The following is a 20022-nucleotide window of genomic DNA, read 5'->3' as shown; positions in this document are numbered from 1 at the left end:
GTTTAAATCTTAATATTGTATAAAAAATAAATTGAAGTTGAGGAAACAAAATTTTATGTAGTTTGATTGTGTTTTTGAAATTTTTTTTAAGTATTTTGGTTGATAAATTAGTTTTTAAATATTTTAAGATTGTTTATAAAGTATTTTTAGATTAAAATAAGTGAAAAAAAAAAGAATTTTACAAACAATTATGTTTTCATCCGTATCTTACATTCAAATCCGGTCTCTTACATGAAAATGCAAGGAATTTTTTTTTTTTTTTTTTATCTATTCCATTAGCCTTCCTGTGGCATTTCAATCACAATTAATTTATGCTACATCCCTTAATCAATTTCCTAACTCAATAAAAATTTCAGCAAAGTTTCCTGCAAAAAAAAGCCTCCCCGAGATTTTCGACCTGAAATGTTCACACTGCAAGTATTTCACATTCAATCCTTCCTGGATTACAATAACAATTCCAATGCCATGGATAGCCTCAGGCCTACCCCGACATTCACAATCTTCTTCAAGTTATAATACAACCCATACAATATACACTTTCAGGAAAATCTTTAAAATACATGTTTGCATGTCAAGTTAAAAGAAAATCATAGAACACATGACAATATACATCATGTTCCTCCAATTGAATGGTACTTCCTTACCTTGCCTTAATTCTAGCAAGAAACTTATTTTCCCCTCCGCAGCCCTCACTCTCTGCACCCAGAAATGGTCGATAATCTGTTATTTGTCTCTTTAAGTATCCAGGTGATTCCTTACAGTGTATGTGTTGATAAAAGCTTTTATTTGATTGTGACATCATTGCTCATATTGATTTAATATAAGGGGTCCAAATTATACTGTATGTATTAAAATAATTAAAAAAATATAGGAAGTGTCATTTAAAAAAAAAGAAGGTTTATTTATAACTTGACATGGTAACAAGGGTGTTAGATAAAAAAGACTTCATCTAAATGACGTAATCCTCACACATCTACGTATACAATATTAGTTTATATATTTAAGACAAATTTGTATCGAGTTTCGGATGATAATATCTATTATTCATCATATAAAATTTTTTAATATCTATATTTGATTTAAAATAATAACTATCTAAAAACATTACTCAGTCATTTAAATCATATCATTTAATTCAGACAAATACTAAGTCTTTAGCTTTGGGTTCGGGTGAAATGACTAACAATGATTCGTTAGCCTCCTAAAACAGTCGGATGCACTAACCTATGCCCAAACAAGTTGCTTGAATATTGATGCATGTCGATTATTAGTGCTCAAAATGGGGGCGGCGGAGACACTCAGCAACAAGGTGGTCGTTTTAGTAGCTGGTACAAAGCATCAGAGGAAAGACCGCCTAACTGGCTCGATCAACAATATTAGAAAGTCCTTAACCACCACGAAATCCTGCGAAAAGACTGTTGCCAATGAATCCAGGGTAAACACCGCAATGCCTTCAGGGGACGGCATCACCCTATTCTTGACTGAATTTGCTTTTTGTGTGTTCTTTTGCAAAATTTCACCGAAGAATACAGAACACTCTACATTATGCAATTTGATTACTGGATTCGGTACTTTAACAGCTGAATCATATCTGGCAATTTCGAGACCACAAAATGCAGAATCCAGTTAACCTTTTGCCAAAAGAAAAAAAAGAAAACTGATTCAGACGAATCGATTTGTGAAATATGAATTTTTCTAATTGTTACCAAAAACAATGATAACGGTATCTATGATCGAGATTCCAAAACTGTGAACTATGAGTTTCATTCACTGTCACCGAGGTAAACTGTTAAAAAGGCACATACATCTAACCATTCACCGTCATATTTGATTAAAACCTTCCACTATTCAAACAATTAAAGGTACGGATGCAGACTACAGACTTGTAATTTGTCATTTTCCAAAGGAATATACAAGCAAATTTATTGCACTGGCTAAAAAAAATGATATTTCAACAAGCTAAAACTTGAATTGTTAAAGAGTTATTATTGGAAATCCTTTGGACTTGATCCCGAGGAATGGAACGTGCCCGAGTTAAATGAATAAATAGAGATGGTACAAGACCAGTGCCGGCCTCAATACGCACAACAGCTGCGACTCCGAAATAGATGAGGAATGTAGAGGCCTTCAAGAGACGCACTTGTAATTATTCAGTTCACCCCACACAGTCAACTCAACTTCTTCCCATGACTTGGCCATTCTAAGTTCCTTCCAGATACTGAAAATAGCTCCCAAGACGTTCTCTTCATTCAAAATACAGTAGCACCTGCAGACATGCAATGAACAATCCCTTCTTAAACCGTGCTACGTTTATACCATACAGTGAATGAAGAATAAAACGATAAGGAACGTGAGTATACTTTCATGTGACAGAAACTGATAGTTACAAATACATATCAATCTTTTCATACGTCCACACCTCACACGACTGCTCTCCTAGGCTAAAGTTCCAAAAGTTTCTTTGAGAGTTATTTGGTAGCAAAACTAATGTCAAATAGAAGATTCTATATTAGTTTATCTATAAATTAAAAAATATATTTGGTATTAGTTCTTGATTCATGTCTTTTATTCTCCTTTAAAAATAAATCAACCTGTAATTTATGTTTTCACCGTCTTCAAACCATGAAGATTCATGTAAGAATGGATGTTTCTTCTATAGAATATCAACCTTACTTCATCAAAACTCATCTTCAAGTGGAGGAAAAAAAGAAAGGATAACAATTTTTTGGATATGTATGTTCCATTACCTAACACTATTTTCCAACATCACAGTCTTAGGAAAAGATGTTCATGGTATTAAAACAAATGGAAATACCAGTCAATCATTGTCAGGTGTAAGCATATTGCAAACAAAGGGAGAAATACTACAAAAGGATCAAACTGATCCAAATACTGAGCTTCAAGTTTATATTAGAAGAACTCATATGAAAGATAAAGACTTTGATATTCTTATAGCTTTTAGAAAAGGAGTCCAATCCTGTAACGACCATCTTATTACTAAATATTAATCTTACCAAAAATTTTCTAATAATTATTGAGCTTTTAACTCTAAGATATCTCACTTGTTTATTCAAAAAAAGGCAATTGGAAAGTAGCTGACTTGCCAAGGGAAAAGAAGAAAGTAGGGTGCAAATGGATGTTTACAATTAAATGCAAATTTGATGGAAGCATAGAAAGGTACAAGCAAAGCTTGTGGCAAAAAGCTTCACATAAACATATAGCATTGACTATCAAAATACATTTGCTCCAATAACCAAAATAAACTCAATTCGGGTGTTATTATCTTTAGCAATAAATTTCAACCGGCCCTTATCTCAATTGGATGTTAAAAAAGCTTTTCTAAATGGAGACTTGGAAGAGAAAGTCTTCATGAGCATTACACTTGGGTTTGAAGAGGGAATCGACAAACATAAAGCCTGCAAACTAAAAGAGTCTTTATATGACCTTAAACAGTCTCCTAGAGCATGATTTAAAAACTTTGGAAAGGCTATAAGAAGTCATGGTTACTGTCAAAGTCAAACAGATCATACCATGTTTTATAAACATTTAAGATAAGGTAAAATTGCTATCTTAAATGTTTACGTGGATGAATAATCCTGACAAGTGATGACAATGTCAAGCTAAAATGACTTAACAAAGAAACTTGTTGATGATTTTGAGATCATAAATTTGGGTGCTTTGAAGTATTTCCTAGGAATAGGACTTGCCAGATCCAAGGAAGGTATATATGTCTCAACAAAAATATTTACTTGGTGAAATAGGGTTAGTGGGATACAAAGCAGCTGAAACACCAATTGAAGCTTCAACCTGCCAAAAATGAAGTGGTGAATCGAGAGCAATACCAAAGACTCATGGGCAATTAATTTATTTGGCCCATACACACCCAAATATAGCCTTTGCATTAAGTATGATTGGTTACTTCATGCGTTCACCTGGCACAGAACACCTTGATGTTGCTAATAAAATGACTTCACAATATACAATTTGACTACTTGATTGGCAAACGAGTAATGGAAGATATTTTCATGTCAGCTTGAGGGGGTGTTGTAAAATAGAAGATTATATACTAGGTTGCCTATAAATTAGAAAATAGATTTGGTATTAATCAACTTTTATAAATCAGGGGTCACTCCTAATTAGAATTTATGATTTGATTTAGTTACTGATTTCTTGACTTGTATTTTCCTTTAAATAGGAAACTTGTAAAGACTATATTGAATCAAGTCAATAAACTGATTTCATACTCAGTCTTCACAAACTTCTTTTGCTGCTGACAAGACATAACACGGGTCTTACTTTCTTCCATCAATTCAAAATAATTCTCTCTTGACATGTCATAGTATGATTACGCATGTATATCTTGTTTCTAGACATTTCTCTACACCTAGTAATCACTCATCCAAATGGTATATAATGGAACAGATGAGGTTAACATATCAAATTGATATTCTAACATCAAATTATGATTTTTTATAACAAGTTGCGGGACATGCAGTGTGTGAAATAGGTAAGAATAAATGGAAACCATTTACTTACATGGCATGGTATGACAGTCTTTCAAATTTATCACCACCATCAATTACTTCCTCCTGGTTTCTTGTCAAAAAAGGTAGTCTATAGCTCTCTAAGAATTGCTTAAAGAGACTGGAATCACCTCTAAAGATATCCAAGTATATCGGTATCACATCATAAATGCGGTCACCTGTAAAAGAAACAATCATTTTAATGAGAAAATGTCCTATTTTTAAAGTGAAGTCAATGCTTTGGTTCTTTTAATCAGTAAAGATAACCTTTAACACATGGGAGTGCAAAAGGACACTAGGCCTAAGTACTCTCGATATTTAATGCTTTGAAGTGCAAATCCTCAGAGTCTGATTGGCAAGTGGCATTTATTACTGAAAAGAAAAGGATGGATGCAAAATGGCTTGGGACGACTTCCATTGCCCACTAATTAATACTTCAGTTCCAATTTTTTAAGACACAAAGTTCAGTGTGAAACTATTAAATTTGGCATTGTGCTTAATATATAAAACAGAAACTGTACTAGTGGTAACAACATTGAACAATGAAAGAACCTACATATATGAAAAGGCACTAACCAATAGAAAGATTACTGAAATCAAGAATGTGGCTAGGACACCATGATTTATCAACATCACCATGATCATTGCCAGCATCACAATCATTGTCTGCCAGACAAACATCTGAAGCATTGCCCCTAGAGCATGAGCTAATCCAATATGGTTCCATGTGGACATTGTCATCCATAATATCAGAGTGTATCCAGGAGGAAGGCTTACAGATTTTGTTTGTGCCATTTTCAGCCTAAAATCAAATAGTAAGATCACATAAATCATCAGACTAGTTATGCATAAGATGAAAGAGGATTGCCATTGAATACAAGCAACATGGATAGCAGTAACAGGAGCCAAAAAGAAATATTTAGCAGGATCAGGAGGAACCTGGAAAGTATTCAACAGCTTTGTAAGATCATCTGGGATGTAATCATCAACTTTTTCGATCAGTGTTTTAGGAATGGGATCCCCCCTATAAAATGAAAATGTCCGTCTCAGAAGGGTATCAAGGAAAATCTGTCATGCAGTTACATATGTTCATGATTCAACTATAATAACTAGAAATTCGAGGTCTACCAATTTTCCAAACGGTTTGTGACATTCATCTTCCTCCTGCATAGAGTTCTGATGAAGATATTCCATTCTTCGGGAATTTCTGGTGAGGGAATATCCTCCATATAACCATCAGCAAAGGGCAACTTCACTTTTAGTTTGATATCTGAGGAAGTTGACTTCTTTAAAGATGGACAGGGTAAGAGATGAAGGTTGCGCAGCTGCTCTCCCAAAAACGAAGTCAAGTTTTGCATCTCTTCCCATGACATCATATCTCTTCTGCCATTAGGACAGATATACATTGATAGCAATGAGAACACATCGAAGATGATTCTGAAATTCTGTAATAAGTTGCGTGACATTAGGACCAAAAGAGGAAACTACTACAGTTAAGATAACTTACAATTGAGCAAATATCTTCCCTTTGCATCTCCTTGTTATGATAAATGGCCATATGCTTGTGCATCCAGATGAATTTATTGGCTCATTCATTGGCATCCCAGCTTTTCTACATTCAAATTGTTTTTTCCCCCAAACACCAAAAAGGAAATCACCTTCTTTCCAATTTTCTGGAACCAGATTGCAGTTACCAATCACAATGGGCACTCCTTTGCCATCCCAAGGCACAATTTTGAGAGCTCCATTGTCAAGATAAAGAATTCCACTTGCCAAAACATCAGGAACATGAGTTTTCAGAGGGGAGTTGACTTTGGACAGCAGACTATAGAACTCAAGCTGCAAAGATGCAATGCAAATTAGAAGATGGATCCACAGAGGGTAGTAGACGAGTAAAACTTGAATTATACCTCAGTGCCTAAAGCATACATTGCAGCTTCCAGCCCTCCTTCAACTAAGATTTTAATTGCACAGTCAGCTAGGAGATAAACCTGATATGGTATAACAGTTACTGACAGCTACATTATAAAAACAACTTTCACTTTACTAGATATGATAATGATTTTGTACGTCCATCACAATTTAATAATACCAAAGCACTTAGTACAAGCACAGAGAGCATTGGCTGATGATGTTCATTCAGAAGCTGTATTTTCTTAACCCTTTCACCAGGGTTATCTCAGCTCTTCTAAGCATTATAATCATAGAATCTGCTTTTGCGCACATATACAGTAGATTTTCAGTTCTGAGATGACTTGTACAAACAAATTCAACGAATTCATCACATAAGCAATCAGAAATTAATTCTGTCAGTTGAGTGAAAAAAATATAATGGAATAATCTTAATGGTGTGTGACACCATCCCTAGCTAGGTCTATTTCTTCTAGTGGATGCACAAGATTGCAAGTGTCCTAATCTTTGTCACTCCATTAAATGATATAACAATCCCTGCTGCTGCTGCTATACTGATTCATTAGAGGATCCATGATCATCTGGATTTTATATTAATTAACACATCAAGAGCCCCTTGCATTTACTTCTCAAATGCCACTTTCAGCATTTCAACAAAAACACAAGAAAAACAAGGTTGTAAGCTTGACTTAAAAAAAAAAAAAAACAAACGTGCAGGGAAGAAAAGATAAAAGAAAAATTATTTCAGAAATATTTCAGAAATACAAGCCTTGTCACTTACAGGATTGCTACCCGTGCCAACAGGAAGCTTCTCATCAGCAGTTGGAGGAGGCAAATTGTGGAAGGCACAAATTTCTTGAAGACAATCTAACCATTTATCCGCTTGTAGCGCAAGACATGCTCCCTAAGACAATATAGAGTAGAAAAGAAATAGTATAGCAATGGAAACAAAGTGGCTCTTCAACAAAAGCCATGAAGCAAGGACCACAGAAGAATCTAGATAAACAACTACACTAGATTGTCAAAAAAAGAATAAATAATGAGTGTCAAACAAATTACTATTTTTTTTAATGATTTAACCCGTTAATTATTGATTGGAGCAACCAATTATACATTTGACTTGAGATTTGATCTTTTTTGAACTATTTATTGACTTCAAACATCTTAAGTTGGCCCCCAGCATTCATCAATGCCTGGGATCCTCAGTTTGCATATGATTGCTCAACATGATGCAATAGATCATACGAGCAAGACCTCATGTTCACCCTTTCCAACGCAATTGTTAAATTCCTTGGGAGAAATGGAACACATGAAAGATGCCACTCCTGTTTTTACGATCATGTGGCCCATAAGATGGAAATTTAAATTTTATTTTAATTACCATTTCAGTCCTTTCCTATAGAAAATTACTTCTTAATGACATAGATAAAACTCTTTGTCTGGAGAAAGAGGACAACAGCTCCATGGCTGAAAAGAAAAGGAAAGAGGACAACAGCTAAAAGAATGATAGTACCTTCCATACAAGCTCTCTCAGTCCTGGCCTGCCAACCCAAAGCTTTGACAGCCACTCTCTCATTTCTCGTGGTCCAATGCTGTTGCCTGAGCTCCATGGAGAACTATAGTGGTTTCTATCTTTATCCAAATACATTGCTAAGAACTTTATGTCATAAGAAAAGCCTTGTTTCCATAAATTGTAACTTTTAGAGGCACCATTAGCAGTTGTTGTATATTCGGGATCTTCAATAGGTTCTTGAACTCTGATCCTCTTCTCTTTCCTTGTCAAGTCTGTGTAACTCACATCGTCTTTATCATAATCCATATTCATTTTGACATCCTCAAGACTGCTATCATCAAGAGCCAACAATCCAACTCGGCAAACTCCTTTATGACGATAACCAGGTGCCATATCTAAACATACATATTCAAAGTTTTTGGAGTTCACAAAATTTTGTGTAACAGCAACAGTTGGCTCAAGATTCAGGACACAGTGCCACCATCCACTTGGAACAAAAATTGTCTCCCCCGGTAGTTGGGTACACTCAATCGGCTTGTCTTCGTCAGGAAGAAGTGGATAAAAATCTAACCACCACTGTACAATCAGAAAACAAGAACCAGTAGGTGCAAATCTGAGAAGTGCTTGAGAAAAATACAAGATGAGTTATGAAGGACAGGGATAGCTGCAACAAATACCTGCAATGATGATGGTGTGTCAATATTGACATCACCATCGTCTTCATTTACATGCACAGTGACACCTAAAGGTACCCTTCCAGGAGGATACAAGGCCCACCTGTCCAAAATGATTTGGATATATCAGTTAGTTCAACCATAAGAGAGTGATATAGAATAGAAGAAATTTATGCACCACAATTGATGAATGAGATATGCGTTGAAAAAACACTTAGTGAAATAGGTCCCAGAATTAAGCTTTTTCAAATACCAGCCCCTGTACTCAAGTAATATTACCCTTCTATTTAAGGCATAAAATGATTAGTTAAAATGCATAACCTCCCCGAGAATGCAATGCACTTAAAATCATCACATTTGATTGATCGGAGCAGTTGGGAAAGAAACAACTCCAACATGAAATCTGAAACCTACCTTTTACGGCCACATAGAAGAGTATTCCAAGCACTGGTGAGAGATGGATCAACATGCCAAGAGGCACCAGATCTCTCGGGGCCCATAATAAGCCATCTAAATGGTGGTCGTTGTTCTTCATCTAAGACCTCAAACAGATCTTCTTGAAACAGATGAGGAACGCTGTAATCCTTCAACAAACTGGGTGCAGTTTCCCCAAACTGAAATGAATAGGGAGTCATATGATGTTAACATTTTCATCCTTTTAAGGGAGAAAAAAAGGGAAAAGAAAATATTTCTGCTACAGCTGTACCTTGTCATCAAAAATATATAGGGGATCCTCATCATGTTGAAGATGCATATATGATACATAATCTTTTATTTTCATTGAGATTTTCTTACAGCTCCTCTGAGAAATCCTAAAAGCTATATCTCCGTATTTCAGAGATAGCTGGTCAATTGTCCATGTATTCCGTGCTGGCCAAGTATCAGCCAATCCAGCAAGCAAAACCTGGTAAATAGTTGGGCAATGCCCCAGGAAAGAAAAAAAATAAAAAGATATTATTTATATAAGAACCAAAAAGGTTTGAAAATTAATCAAAGAACATCTGCCATAGACAAAAAGTAGCAAGTTTTTCCAGTTTTTTACAAGCCAAACTTCTTCAACAAATCCCAGGGAGAAAAACACCACTGTGATTATCGACAATAGCCAACTCAGAAAAAGTAAAAGAATGGTTGAATAAATAAACATCTATGACAGTGGAGGTTTTTACTATATTTTCATCACACTCTTATTTTAAGGGAAAAAGGACAGCTGTTGAGGCACTTCTTGAAACACTAGCTAGCATGTCTTGTGACCACAGTAAACCAGTTTCTGAATACAAATGGCCAGAAACAAGGAAAAGGGTCATTGATAGTGGTGCCAGAGCATAATTGCCCTATAGGTGACAACACCAGAAGTCATGTTGCAGCATCCAGCACATGTATTTCTAGTCATATTAGCCTCGGTATGATGAAAGTTAAAAGAATGAAAATGCAGTATTATCCGTAGCTGGTGAATGCTGATGATTTATGCACATTGTAGTGATTTCATAGTTAAGCTGTATAACTGTAGTAAATATAGTAACAATAATTTGGAGTTCAAAATAGCAACTTTTGGCAGCACAGGAGCCAGAGTGAAGATGAAAGAATATTGCTGTAACAGTCACCACAGACTTCTTATGTTTACCAGAGTATATAATCCTCACTATATCCATTCAAAGTAACACACTGAATCCAAAAATAAATATTTCACCATACCGGTTTCCTCCCATCATACTCTTGAGAAAATTCTTCCAAAGACAAGTCTCCCCTTCTTTCCACATTTCCATCATCAAAATTAAAACCACTCAACGTGGTGTGGCACCTGTATAATCTTTTATACAAAAACAAAGAGCTGAACCCTGCAAACAAGCATAAAAAATATACTTGAGCTAAATAAGAGTCCTAAAACTAAAAGTCATCACTATAAAATTCAAGAAACCACGCCATCATCATCACAACTTTACCATTAAAATGAAGTGGTTTTCCGCAACGTTCTTGATATTCTTCCGGAACATTCTCTCTGAAAACCAAAAACAATCAGAGAACGATAACGCTACGAATTCAATCATTCTTGTTTCAAATTCTAAATAAATATAAAAGTAAAAATCATTCTTGCAAATGTGAAATGCTTAGAGCCTTAAACTTACACATCCAGTGCAGTTTTCTTCCAGGAGCCTTTATACTGAAGCGGACCGTTTACCCTGTTAAGGCACAGGCTCATCCACAGTGGTTCCTCGTTGCATAAAATGTACATCACACTGCGCATGTATATCAACCATAAATAATCGATTCAAAATCAAACAGATTCAATTCTCACAATTTAATGACAGAAACGTAAGAAAAATTAATCAAAACATAAATTCAACAAAAAATAATTTAAAATTAGACGATAGAGCAATATATATATATATATATATATATGCGAACCTGCTAACACAGGCGAAGCGAGCGACATCGCGAGGAGTGAGATTGTCTAAAATTGAGCAGATGAGTTCATCAGGGAAGACTTGAAGATTGCCTAGACCTTCAGCTCTGCGATCTTTAATTTCTAAAGCCTCAACTCGAGAAATCTCCATGGATGAGATGATGAACCTTGGAATAAGAAATTATTTGCTATTAGCTGTTTGTGCCTTTATAAATGTTTCCGCGTATTTTAAACGCGGCGTTTTGGACACTGCACGCCTTCTACTCGTGTCTTATCCCACCTGCTCGCTTATGCGCGTAGAATTCACTCCACGCCCGACGTAAGATATATTTGCTTGTCTTTCTCCGTCCGTCGCTATTTCCACGAAGGAAATGGCGTTGCTTCTACGCGTGGGAAAATACCGTTATGCCCGTGTAGAAGAGATTGCTTTGTTTCTCCCTCCCCAGTGCTATTTCAACTGTTTGACGGATGGCTGCTTCGATTCTTGCAGGGAAGCATTACGGAAAAGGCATTTTGACCTTCATGTTTTATTTGCCACCGCGGAAAAGGTTGGATTTGGGTTTAGGTTTATACTATATAATTGCCCGCGTTATTACACTGTAGGATTAATTTAAAAAAAAAATTACAGATACCATGGTATTGAATTGATTTCGACGTGGCTAGACGATATTAACATGCTTAACGAAAAAATAAATAATTTGTAGAAGAATATACTTTAATTGATTAAATTTTAAATTTTTATTTTAAAAATTATTAGTTTAAGCGGTAAAAACCTTAAAATCATTAGAAATAGATTTGTGGGATTAGTCGATATATATTCAAATTGACCCGGACATCTATATTAATAAAAATAAATACATAATATGTAAAAATATAATGTGATTCTAAATAAATATTTAAGAAGATTTTTTTAATAAATATTAAAACAGTAATATATTTGATCGATTTGGATCAATTTGAGTTATTGTTTATGAAGCTCAATTTTCATTGAATTCAATGTTGAATGATAATATTGAAAGAAAAACAAAAAAAAATAATACAAGTCAACCCGCATTAATTCGTTAAACTCATGACCCGAGTCATGAGATCAGGATAATCTAATAAAAAATAAATTAAAATAAATTATAAAATTCAGTTTCCAATCAACTTAGTATTAAAAGATGAAATTAAAAAGAAAAAATTAATTAAAAAATATACAAAAAATTTAAGTTAACCAAAGTTAACTTCATAAAAAGTATATCAAAATAAATTATGAAGTTTAATTTTATGTCAACCCAAATGATAAAAAATAAAATTAAAAAAAAATTAATTAGAAAAGGAAAAAAATTAGATAATCTATTAAATCTACCGTCTGATGAATATGAGATAATCTTATAAAAAAATAAATTGAAAAAATTATAAATTTTAATATTTAATAAATTTAATATTAAAAAATAAAATTAAAAAAATACATATAAATCAGGAAAAAAATAAAATAAAAAATACTATTCAAACAAATAATATTATATAATTAGGGTATAATAAAACCACCTCCTTCTTCTTTATTTTGTTAAATTTTTGTTATTTGCATTTTCTAAGCTGGGCTCTATACCTCTACCCATACTGAAGTTAACTTTGTAAATTACTCATGAAGCTATTTTGATAATATGCAAAGCTCCGGGTCGAGTAAAAAAATTTGAAAGTAATAAAAAAATACATATAGGTTATATAGAATTATTTAATAGTATTGTTAAATCTAGTTTAGGAAGTAAATTTTAAAACATTTTTTATTCAATTTGTTGCCAAACGCTATAGAATAATGATCTAGAAAATAAATTAAATTAAATTTTTGAAATGAACATTTTATTTTTATATTTAATTTTATTCAAAGAAATTTTTTTTAAAAAAACTAAATTTAATGTATAACAACAAATAAAATAACTCAAGATAATCGGGTCATTTTAGAAATTAGTAAAAGATTATATAGAAAACAAATAAAAAACAATAAAGCTCAATTTATAATTAAATAAATATTAAAGGATGAAACTGAAAAAACATAAGTTTTTTTTTAAAAAAAAATTAGATGAATCTTTTTAACTGGATTAATCTCTAAAACTTATAACTTGTAAAATTCCAAATCTAGATTTAATAAAAACTCAATTCTCAACCAATTTAATATTGAAAGATGAAACTAAAAAAGATATCAATTTAAAAAATTTATCCAAGTTAAAAAAACGAGAATCAAAACTAACAAGAAAAAAGAAACATTAAAAGGAGGATGGGATTGTAAAATAAGTTCAATTTAAAAAATTATATCAAATAAAAAAAATAACAATAAAAAAATAATAATCATATATAATATATAAAAAAATCAAAAAAGGATGAAATTGAAAACAAAAACTCTGCCAATAAATTATTTTAAATAAAATAAATAATAATTAAAAAAATAAAAACAAAATATAAAAAAATAAATTGAAATCTTGCTTTGAAAACTTTAAGGGTTATATATAAAAATCAAGATGTAGAGAGGGGGGAGAATAACCATCAACACTAAACTAGATTTTTGTTAAGTATAGGTGTCATTCAGGGATGAAAGGTACATCTAGACGAGTTCAACACTATCTTAAAAGTTGATATATAGCTGCTACGCTATACCGCCCAAAGAATATGACAACAACCCATAAATGCTACGCAAAAGTTGTGTGTAATGCACATACTAACTAATTTTTTAATAAAATTTATATTTATTAAAATAATAAATTGTTCTCAAGTCAATCTAATTATAATAGAAAAATATAATGAAAATAGAAAAAGATCATACAAGTTAATTTTTTATATATATTTTTAAAGATAATCTAGTAATTTTATTGTGCTATGAGAAAATAAAAATTCAGAATCTCCCTAAATCCCAATTAATTAAAATTTGCTTTTAAATAAAGTAGTTAATCATGTTAAAAAACGTGAAAAAGACCTATATGCTCCTAAGCAATGACCAGAATTACGTGAAAACATCATTCTAAGCTCAACAGCTAATCTAATTTTTTTTTTTTGCGGGAAGAACAAACTAGTAATTGTACTATAGCAATCAAAATCAACATGTGTCTGTGAATACAGTAAAACACCCTTCGATTTTTTTTCAATATATATATAGCTTTGTTTCTACGCGCAAGGATACCGGTGCTGGGTCCTTGTGCATGCGCATGGCAAATGTGGCCATCTAGTAGGGTTTTTTTTTTTTTTTTCATTTGTCTTTTTTTTTTTCCCGTTTGAAAAAGGGTAGGTTTTTTGAGAAAAAATAAAATATGTCTAGTTTTAAAAAAGATAGAGAGATTGATGAAAATACGAGAAAATACAGAATTTGTTAATAATCACACCTGATTATACTATACGATGGCATCATTTGTATTGAGCTTCAATTAATAATCAAGACACAATTAACGAATACGAAGTGTGTTGTTTTAGTATGTATAGGAATGGAAATGATTCATGGGAATCAAATTTTGTTTTGGTATATGTATGGCTTAAATACAGAATTATTTTTTCTTATCAGTGTGGTCTAATTGAATGCTATTTACTTTCACGACATAAGAGAGATTGATTATCAGGATTCAAGTCGACATACATCGTTAGATCATAAACTGTGGTTTTTTTTGTTTTTTCTAATTTCGCGGAGGGACAGCAAAAGAAACACCTAAATCATCTCTAGTATAAGGTAACAGAACCCAGAGGAGGAGACCAGACTTGAGCATCCCATTTGGTTGTCTTCCCTGACACAGTATACGAAGCAACAGACAATTACAACGTCATCAGAGAGAGCTTGACACAAGTGAGAGAGAGTTCGTGGCGGACGTGCTTGCCCCTGTATCTTCTCTCGAGTCATTCTCACCTACCACCTGTCTGCATACCATCCCCACGCGTGTTCTAGGCCAAATCGAATAACTTTGAAACCCTGGCTTTGCAAGCTAGCATATCAGTAGCAAGACTAATGAACAGATAACCACCTTCCCCCGGCATCTATGAGCAACCCGCTCTTTCCATGTGTCTTGGAATTGAAAATGGAGATGTACAGCACACGAAAAGGATGAAGATCTGTTGATTGGCTGGTTGGGGGATATAGAATAAATTCTCTTCTCTGGACGGACGGGCACATGATAGGTTGAATAAATCAAAGATAAAGAAAATAGAAGGGGAAAAAGCAAAAGGAACAAATGAATCTTCCTGTTCCCTCAACAACCACCCATCTAAACAAGATGATCAGCACTTCTCCATTTGAAAGATCCACAGGTCATTTTGAAATGCAGTCTGTCTTTATTTCCATGTTCTTCAAGGTCTCAAATATCATTGTCCTCCAGTATTCACATACATGACATGAGGCAACACAACATAAATTAACTCAACATACATGACATGTCTTCCAGTATACACAATACAGCCACTAATAACTCGGTAAAACGAACAAATATATTGCAGCGCCTTGGCAGTCATTCTACAGCAATGCCGGTGCAATAGAAGGTTGTAATCCAATCCTCCTCTTTCTAAGACGCTCTGCAATGATGAATGCAAGCTCTAGAGATTGTGAAGCATTGAGCCTGGGATCACAATGGGTGTGGTAGCGTGAACTCAAATCATCAAATGTCACAGCCCGTGATCCACCAATGCACTCTGTCACATTCTGACCAGTCATCTCAAGATGAACTCCTCCTGGGTGGCTTCCTTCTTGCTCGTGCACATCAAAGAAGGCTCTCACCTCCGCCTGTCCAATTAAGAATGTAACAATGTCAGGGTATGCATAGTGGAAATAATGCCATCATGCTGTCAACCCGTGTTTCTATTGACAACCACTATCATTCATAATTTTCTTACCTCCCATCAAACTTTAACACTTTATTCTTAAATCTTACCCCCTTAACAAGTTTTTTCCATACCTAAGCTATACCAAACACAACCTAAGGAACATCAGAATTCTTTTTTGAAAAAAAGATTTCAAACTCAACTTGCAGACAAAGTTCTACATACCTACGCTTAATCATTGGTTACCCGCGTAAGGAATCTGATCCAACTATTCCACCCCAAGGCCTCAGAGAAGCAGTCACTTTCTCACCTACCAATTCAGCTCAACTAACACTCAATCGTAAACTATTCAAGACTCGTTACATGAATCCTTATTCTCCATTATTTTTAGTTTAGTGTATTATTCCACCTACCGCACCTAAATTCTATTGCCTTCCAATTTAATTAATTCTAGGAAATCAAGTGCAGGCTCTTATTCAAAGCGACAGAATGCCCCGCCATTTACAACTTTGGAACTAGTTGCTCCAGTTCATGAATGAACCAAAATTTATTGCACTTCTTAGGAGATAATTCAATTGCAAGCAATGAATGGAGCATGACCCATTTTACAAGGATGAGATGACAAATTGTTTCTCCTATGAATTGCCACCAAAGCTAAAGCAAAAAAGCTAATTTAGAGTGTGTAGTCCTATAATCAATGTACTAACAAAAAGTGAAATATCATTTATAGCATATACGCCCACTTCGTTTGACTCATATTAGGGAAACTCTCGTTTTCTCATCAGTTCCAGTAAACAGGATTACAGGGGCCAAAGTTTTTCTCTTTCCTTTTCGACTTCACATTTGGTTTATTTCTCAACTTATATTCTTTCATCTCGTTTGGTTTTTGTATTATTCCCTGTGCTGAAGTGTGCAATTTCCTTCAAATAATAAACAGCCCTTAATAGCACAAATTTAAACTCCTAAATATTCTTTCACCTCCTCATATAAAATCCACATAATGCTAATCAATTAATGCAAGCTAAGATATAAGCATCATACCCTGATGGCATCAAATGGACGAGTTTTCAGCCCACATGGAGCCTTTATGGTGTTTCCATGCATAGGATCACTGACCCATGTGACAATTTGTCCTGCCCTGCGAACAGCCCTAATTAGATGAGGAAGCTTCACCCTCATGTTCTCAGCTCCCATTCTTGTAATGATTGTTATTCGGCCAGGTTTATTTTGAGGATTCAAAATCTCTATGAGCTTAACTAGCTCGTTTGGATCCATCTTATCACTGACCTGGAGCACAAAAGCCAAATTCCATAAGAAACTCGAAAGCACCAAATGCATGTGTCAAATTACAAGATAAAAATTGAAATTAAGAATCGTAATATTATAATGGTCCTCTCAGATTTAGCTTATTGCCAGGTTCTAATTCGGATCAGACTGGCATAAAAGAAGAAACACAATTCCATAAGCATAATTACATGAACACCACTTAGGCCAGCATCTTGAAAATATGCATTTGAGTGGTTAATTTAAGGAATATTGATAAACTTATGTGGTCAGGATCACAGTCAGAAACAAAGAGAGCCAGAACAAAAACAACCAAGAACCATCTCAAGAAACGTAGATGAATTGGTTAAAAGTTAGGTCTCCTAAACAGGTTCTCCCTGGTATTTCTAGCCACCAAAGATGAATTACTGAAACATGAATTGGCTAACTAGATTAGAAAGAAGAATGCAAGTTACCTTAATTCCTAGGGGATTTGCGACTCCTCTCAAAAACTCAACATGAGCACCACCTAGCTGCCTGGTACGCTCACCAGCCCAGAGAAAATGGGCTGAGCAGTCATAGTAAAGACCCGAGGTTGAATCCAGCCTAGTAAGTGACTGCTCATATGGCAATAGCAAGCATTCATGGGATGTCCAAAACTCAGTTGTTGTCATGATAGGATGATCAACAGTGAGACCAGCTGCGGCCATGAATCCAAGGGCCTCATCAACCCGGTGGGCAAGTTCCCGGTACCTATCATACGAAGACAGAGATGTATATTATAGAAGCAAAAAGTGACCCAATTATGATATGACAATTAGTAATGAACTGAAATAATTTCCATCCAAGAGAAACATATTATAGAAGCAAAATCTAAACCAATAATGGTATGAATTAAGAAATGAAATGAACTCATTTTCATCCAAGATTCTGGTAAACATCTTTAAGAAAACCCATCATAACTAAAACAAGTGAATTAGAAATTGCAGGGGAAAAAAAAGAAAAAAGATTACACTTTTAAACAAGAAGTTTAAAACCATTCAGATCAGAGCATATTGAAGAACACGTGCAAAGGATGCTAGAATCTAAATTCCCTAAGGCCAGTCATCGGGAAAATGTAAAAGAGGACCTTGATTGCCTTGTGCGGATAATCCAGGTATAGATAATTGTGATCGTGAAACTCGCCAGCGATATTGATCAAATAATACACATGGAGGACATATCACTATCTACTGCGTACCCACCAAAGGTGGTTGAGGTCCGGAAGGACCGGAAATGTACAAACTACTTCATCAAACTCTAAAATAGCAGCAAACGTAAATAATAAAAAATCAATTGATTCTTCAAAATAAAACAGTGAGCTTTTTGCTTGGCCGTATATGAAAACTCCATCTGAAAAAACATCATAACCAATCCAAGAGTCAGATAAAACCATTTACCTATCTCCCTGCTCACTGTGCTCGGTGAAATCCAAATTCCACTGAGTAACCCTCTGCATAGCTGCATAACCACCAGTAGCAAACGCCCTGAGGAGATTCAAAGTGGCTGCTGATTGACAGTAAGCCCTGATCATCCTCTGTGGGTCAGGTATCCTTGACTTCTCATCAAAAGCATCTCCATTCACATTATCCCCTCTGTAACTTGGTAATTTCACTCCATTTTTTTCCTCCAGTGGATCCGATCTTGGCTTCGCAAACTGCCCTGCCATCCTCCCCACCTATAAAACAATATCCACATTTATCCCAGTTTAAATAAAATTCAATTCTCAAAAAGAAAAGGAAAAGAAGAGAAAAGAAGCAATCTATCATATAATTCTATATTGTAACACTAATAACTCTCCTTTAAGAGGAAAAAAAAAGACCTTGATAACGGGCATTTGACCACCGAACATCAAAACAGCACCCATTTGAAGAAGAATCCTGAAAGTGTCCCTAATATTATTAGCATTGAACTCTTTAAAACTCTCAGCACAGTCACCTCCTTGCAGCAAAAACGCATTGCCCATAGCAGCCTCAGCGAGCCTCTCCTCTAAATTCCTGGCCTCACCAGCGAAAACAATCGGAGGAAAGGTGTCGAGGGTTTTGAGAACCGAATCCAGTTCTTCTTTGTTAGGGTATTCAGGGAGTTGCAAGGCCTTCTTGGATTTCCAGCTTTCAACAGTCCATTTCCCAGTACCCACATTGGTTGTTGGAGCAACGGTTGCTGCTTTAGTGGATGTTGCTGCAGGTGTTTTAATGGGTGATGGTGATTTGGAAGGATCAGCTGAGTGTACAGCGGAGATGTGGAGGATGGATCTGGAAGGTTTGGTGGTGAAGAAACAAGGATGATGGGGCTTGTTAGAGGGGATTAAGGATTTGGTAGGGATTATGGAACTGCTAGTTAGAGACATTGTTGTTGTTTTTGTCCAGTTTTGGAACACAAAAAGAGAGGCTTGTGTTTTGTGTTTGTGAACGGAAGAGGAGAGGAGAGGGTACCTGAAGATATGGTTGAGAAACAAACGAGGATTTTATAGGGATGTTTGTTTGGTGCAAGAGAAGAAACAAAGGGACCGGGGAGAGGGTCCAAGGAATCTGGTAAGGGACGTGGTGGTGGTAGTTAAGGGTGTTTTCGGGAATATGCAAAGTATTTAGGGTGTATTTTTGGAAACTTGGAAAAAGTTGGGAGGAAAGTCAATTTAGCTTTGCCCTTGTTCAAGTGAATTTTGTTCATTACACTTCTTCACCGACTATTCGCCGCTTATTAGAGGCAGAGCCAGTGGCGGCTGGCTTTGTTGCTTGCTTCGAGTTTTGCCATGAATCTATTAGAAAATTATGAAATCCAGATCTAAGGCATTGAAGAAAATCCATCTTAAGATATATTTTCTTTGAACATTTCTTTATATATTTTGCTTACAAAATATTTGTTACCATGTATAGCAACTAAAAAATTAAATTATTTATATTTGAGTTTTTATTATTATGATAAGTT

At 34.7% G+C, this 20022-nt stretch overlaps 2 protein-coding genes across 2 annotated transcripts; both read right to left on the bottom strand.

Annotated features, from left to right (window-relative positions):
- Positions 1-1802: 1802 nt before the first annotated feature.
- LOC105120254 (putative glycosyltransferase) lies at positions 1803-11313 on the bottom strand. The gene is made up of 16 exons (XM_011018436.1): positions 11025-11313; positions 10745-10855; positions 10562-10617; positions 10314-10456; positions 9328-9525; positions 9036-9235; positions 8625-8724; positions 7948-8523; positions 7216-7338; positions 6434-6514; positions 6031-6362; positions 5652-5906; positions 5463-5547; positions 5100-5325; positions 4537-4702; positions 1803-2266 (listed from the first exon to the last, which is right to left on the bottom strand). Exons 1-16 carry the CDS (start codon positions 11171-11173, stop codon positions 2128-2130), a joined length of 2940 nt encoding a protein of 979 aa, XP_011016738.1. The 5' UTR covers positions 11174-11313; the 3' UTR covers positions 1803-2127.
- Positions 11314-15286: 3973 nt separating this feature from the next.
- Positions 15287-19577, bottom strand: LOC105120243 (phospho-2-dehydro-3-deoxyheptonate aldolase 1, chloroplastic-like). The gene is made up of 5 exons (XM_011018427.1): positions 18917-19577; positions 18495-18772; positions 17532-17808; positions 16834-17079; positions 15287-15754 (listed from the first exon to the last, which is right to left on the bottom strand). The coding sequence occupies exons 1-5, from the start codon at positions 19442-19444 to the stop codon at positions 15488-15490; spliced, it is 1596 nt and encodes a 531-aa protein (XP_011016729.1). The 5' UTR covers positions 19445-19577; the 3' UTR covers positions 15287-15487.
- Between the last annotated feature and the right edge of the window lie 445 nt (positions 19578-20022).

Source organism: Populus euphratica, unplaced genomic scaffold, assembly GCF_000495115.2.
Source record: "Populus euphratica unplaced genomic scaffold, PopEup_1.0 scaffold6.1, whole genome shotgun sequence".
Taxonomy (NCBI): domain Eukaryota; kingdom Viridiplantae; phylum Streptophyta; class Magnoliopsida; order Malpighiales; family Salicaceae; genus Populus; species Populus euphratica.
The sequence above is the reverse complement of the archived record's forward strand: the minus strand, read 5'-3'. Positions and strand labels throughout refer to the sequence as shown.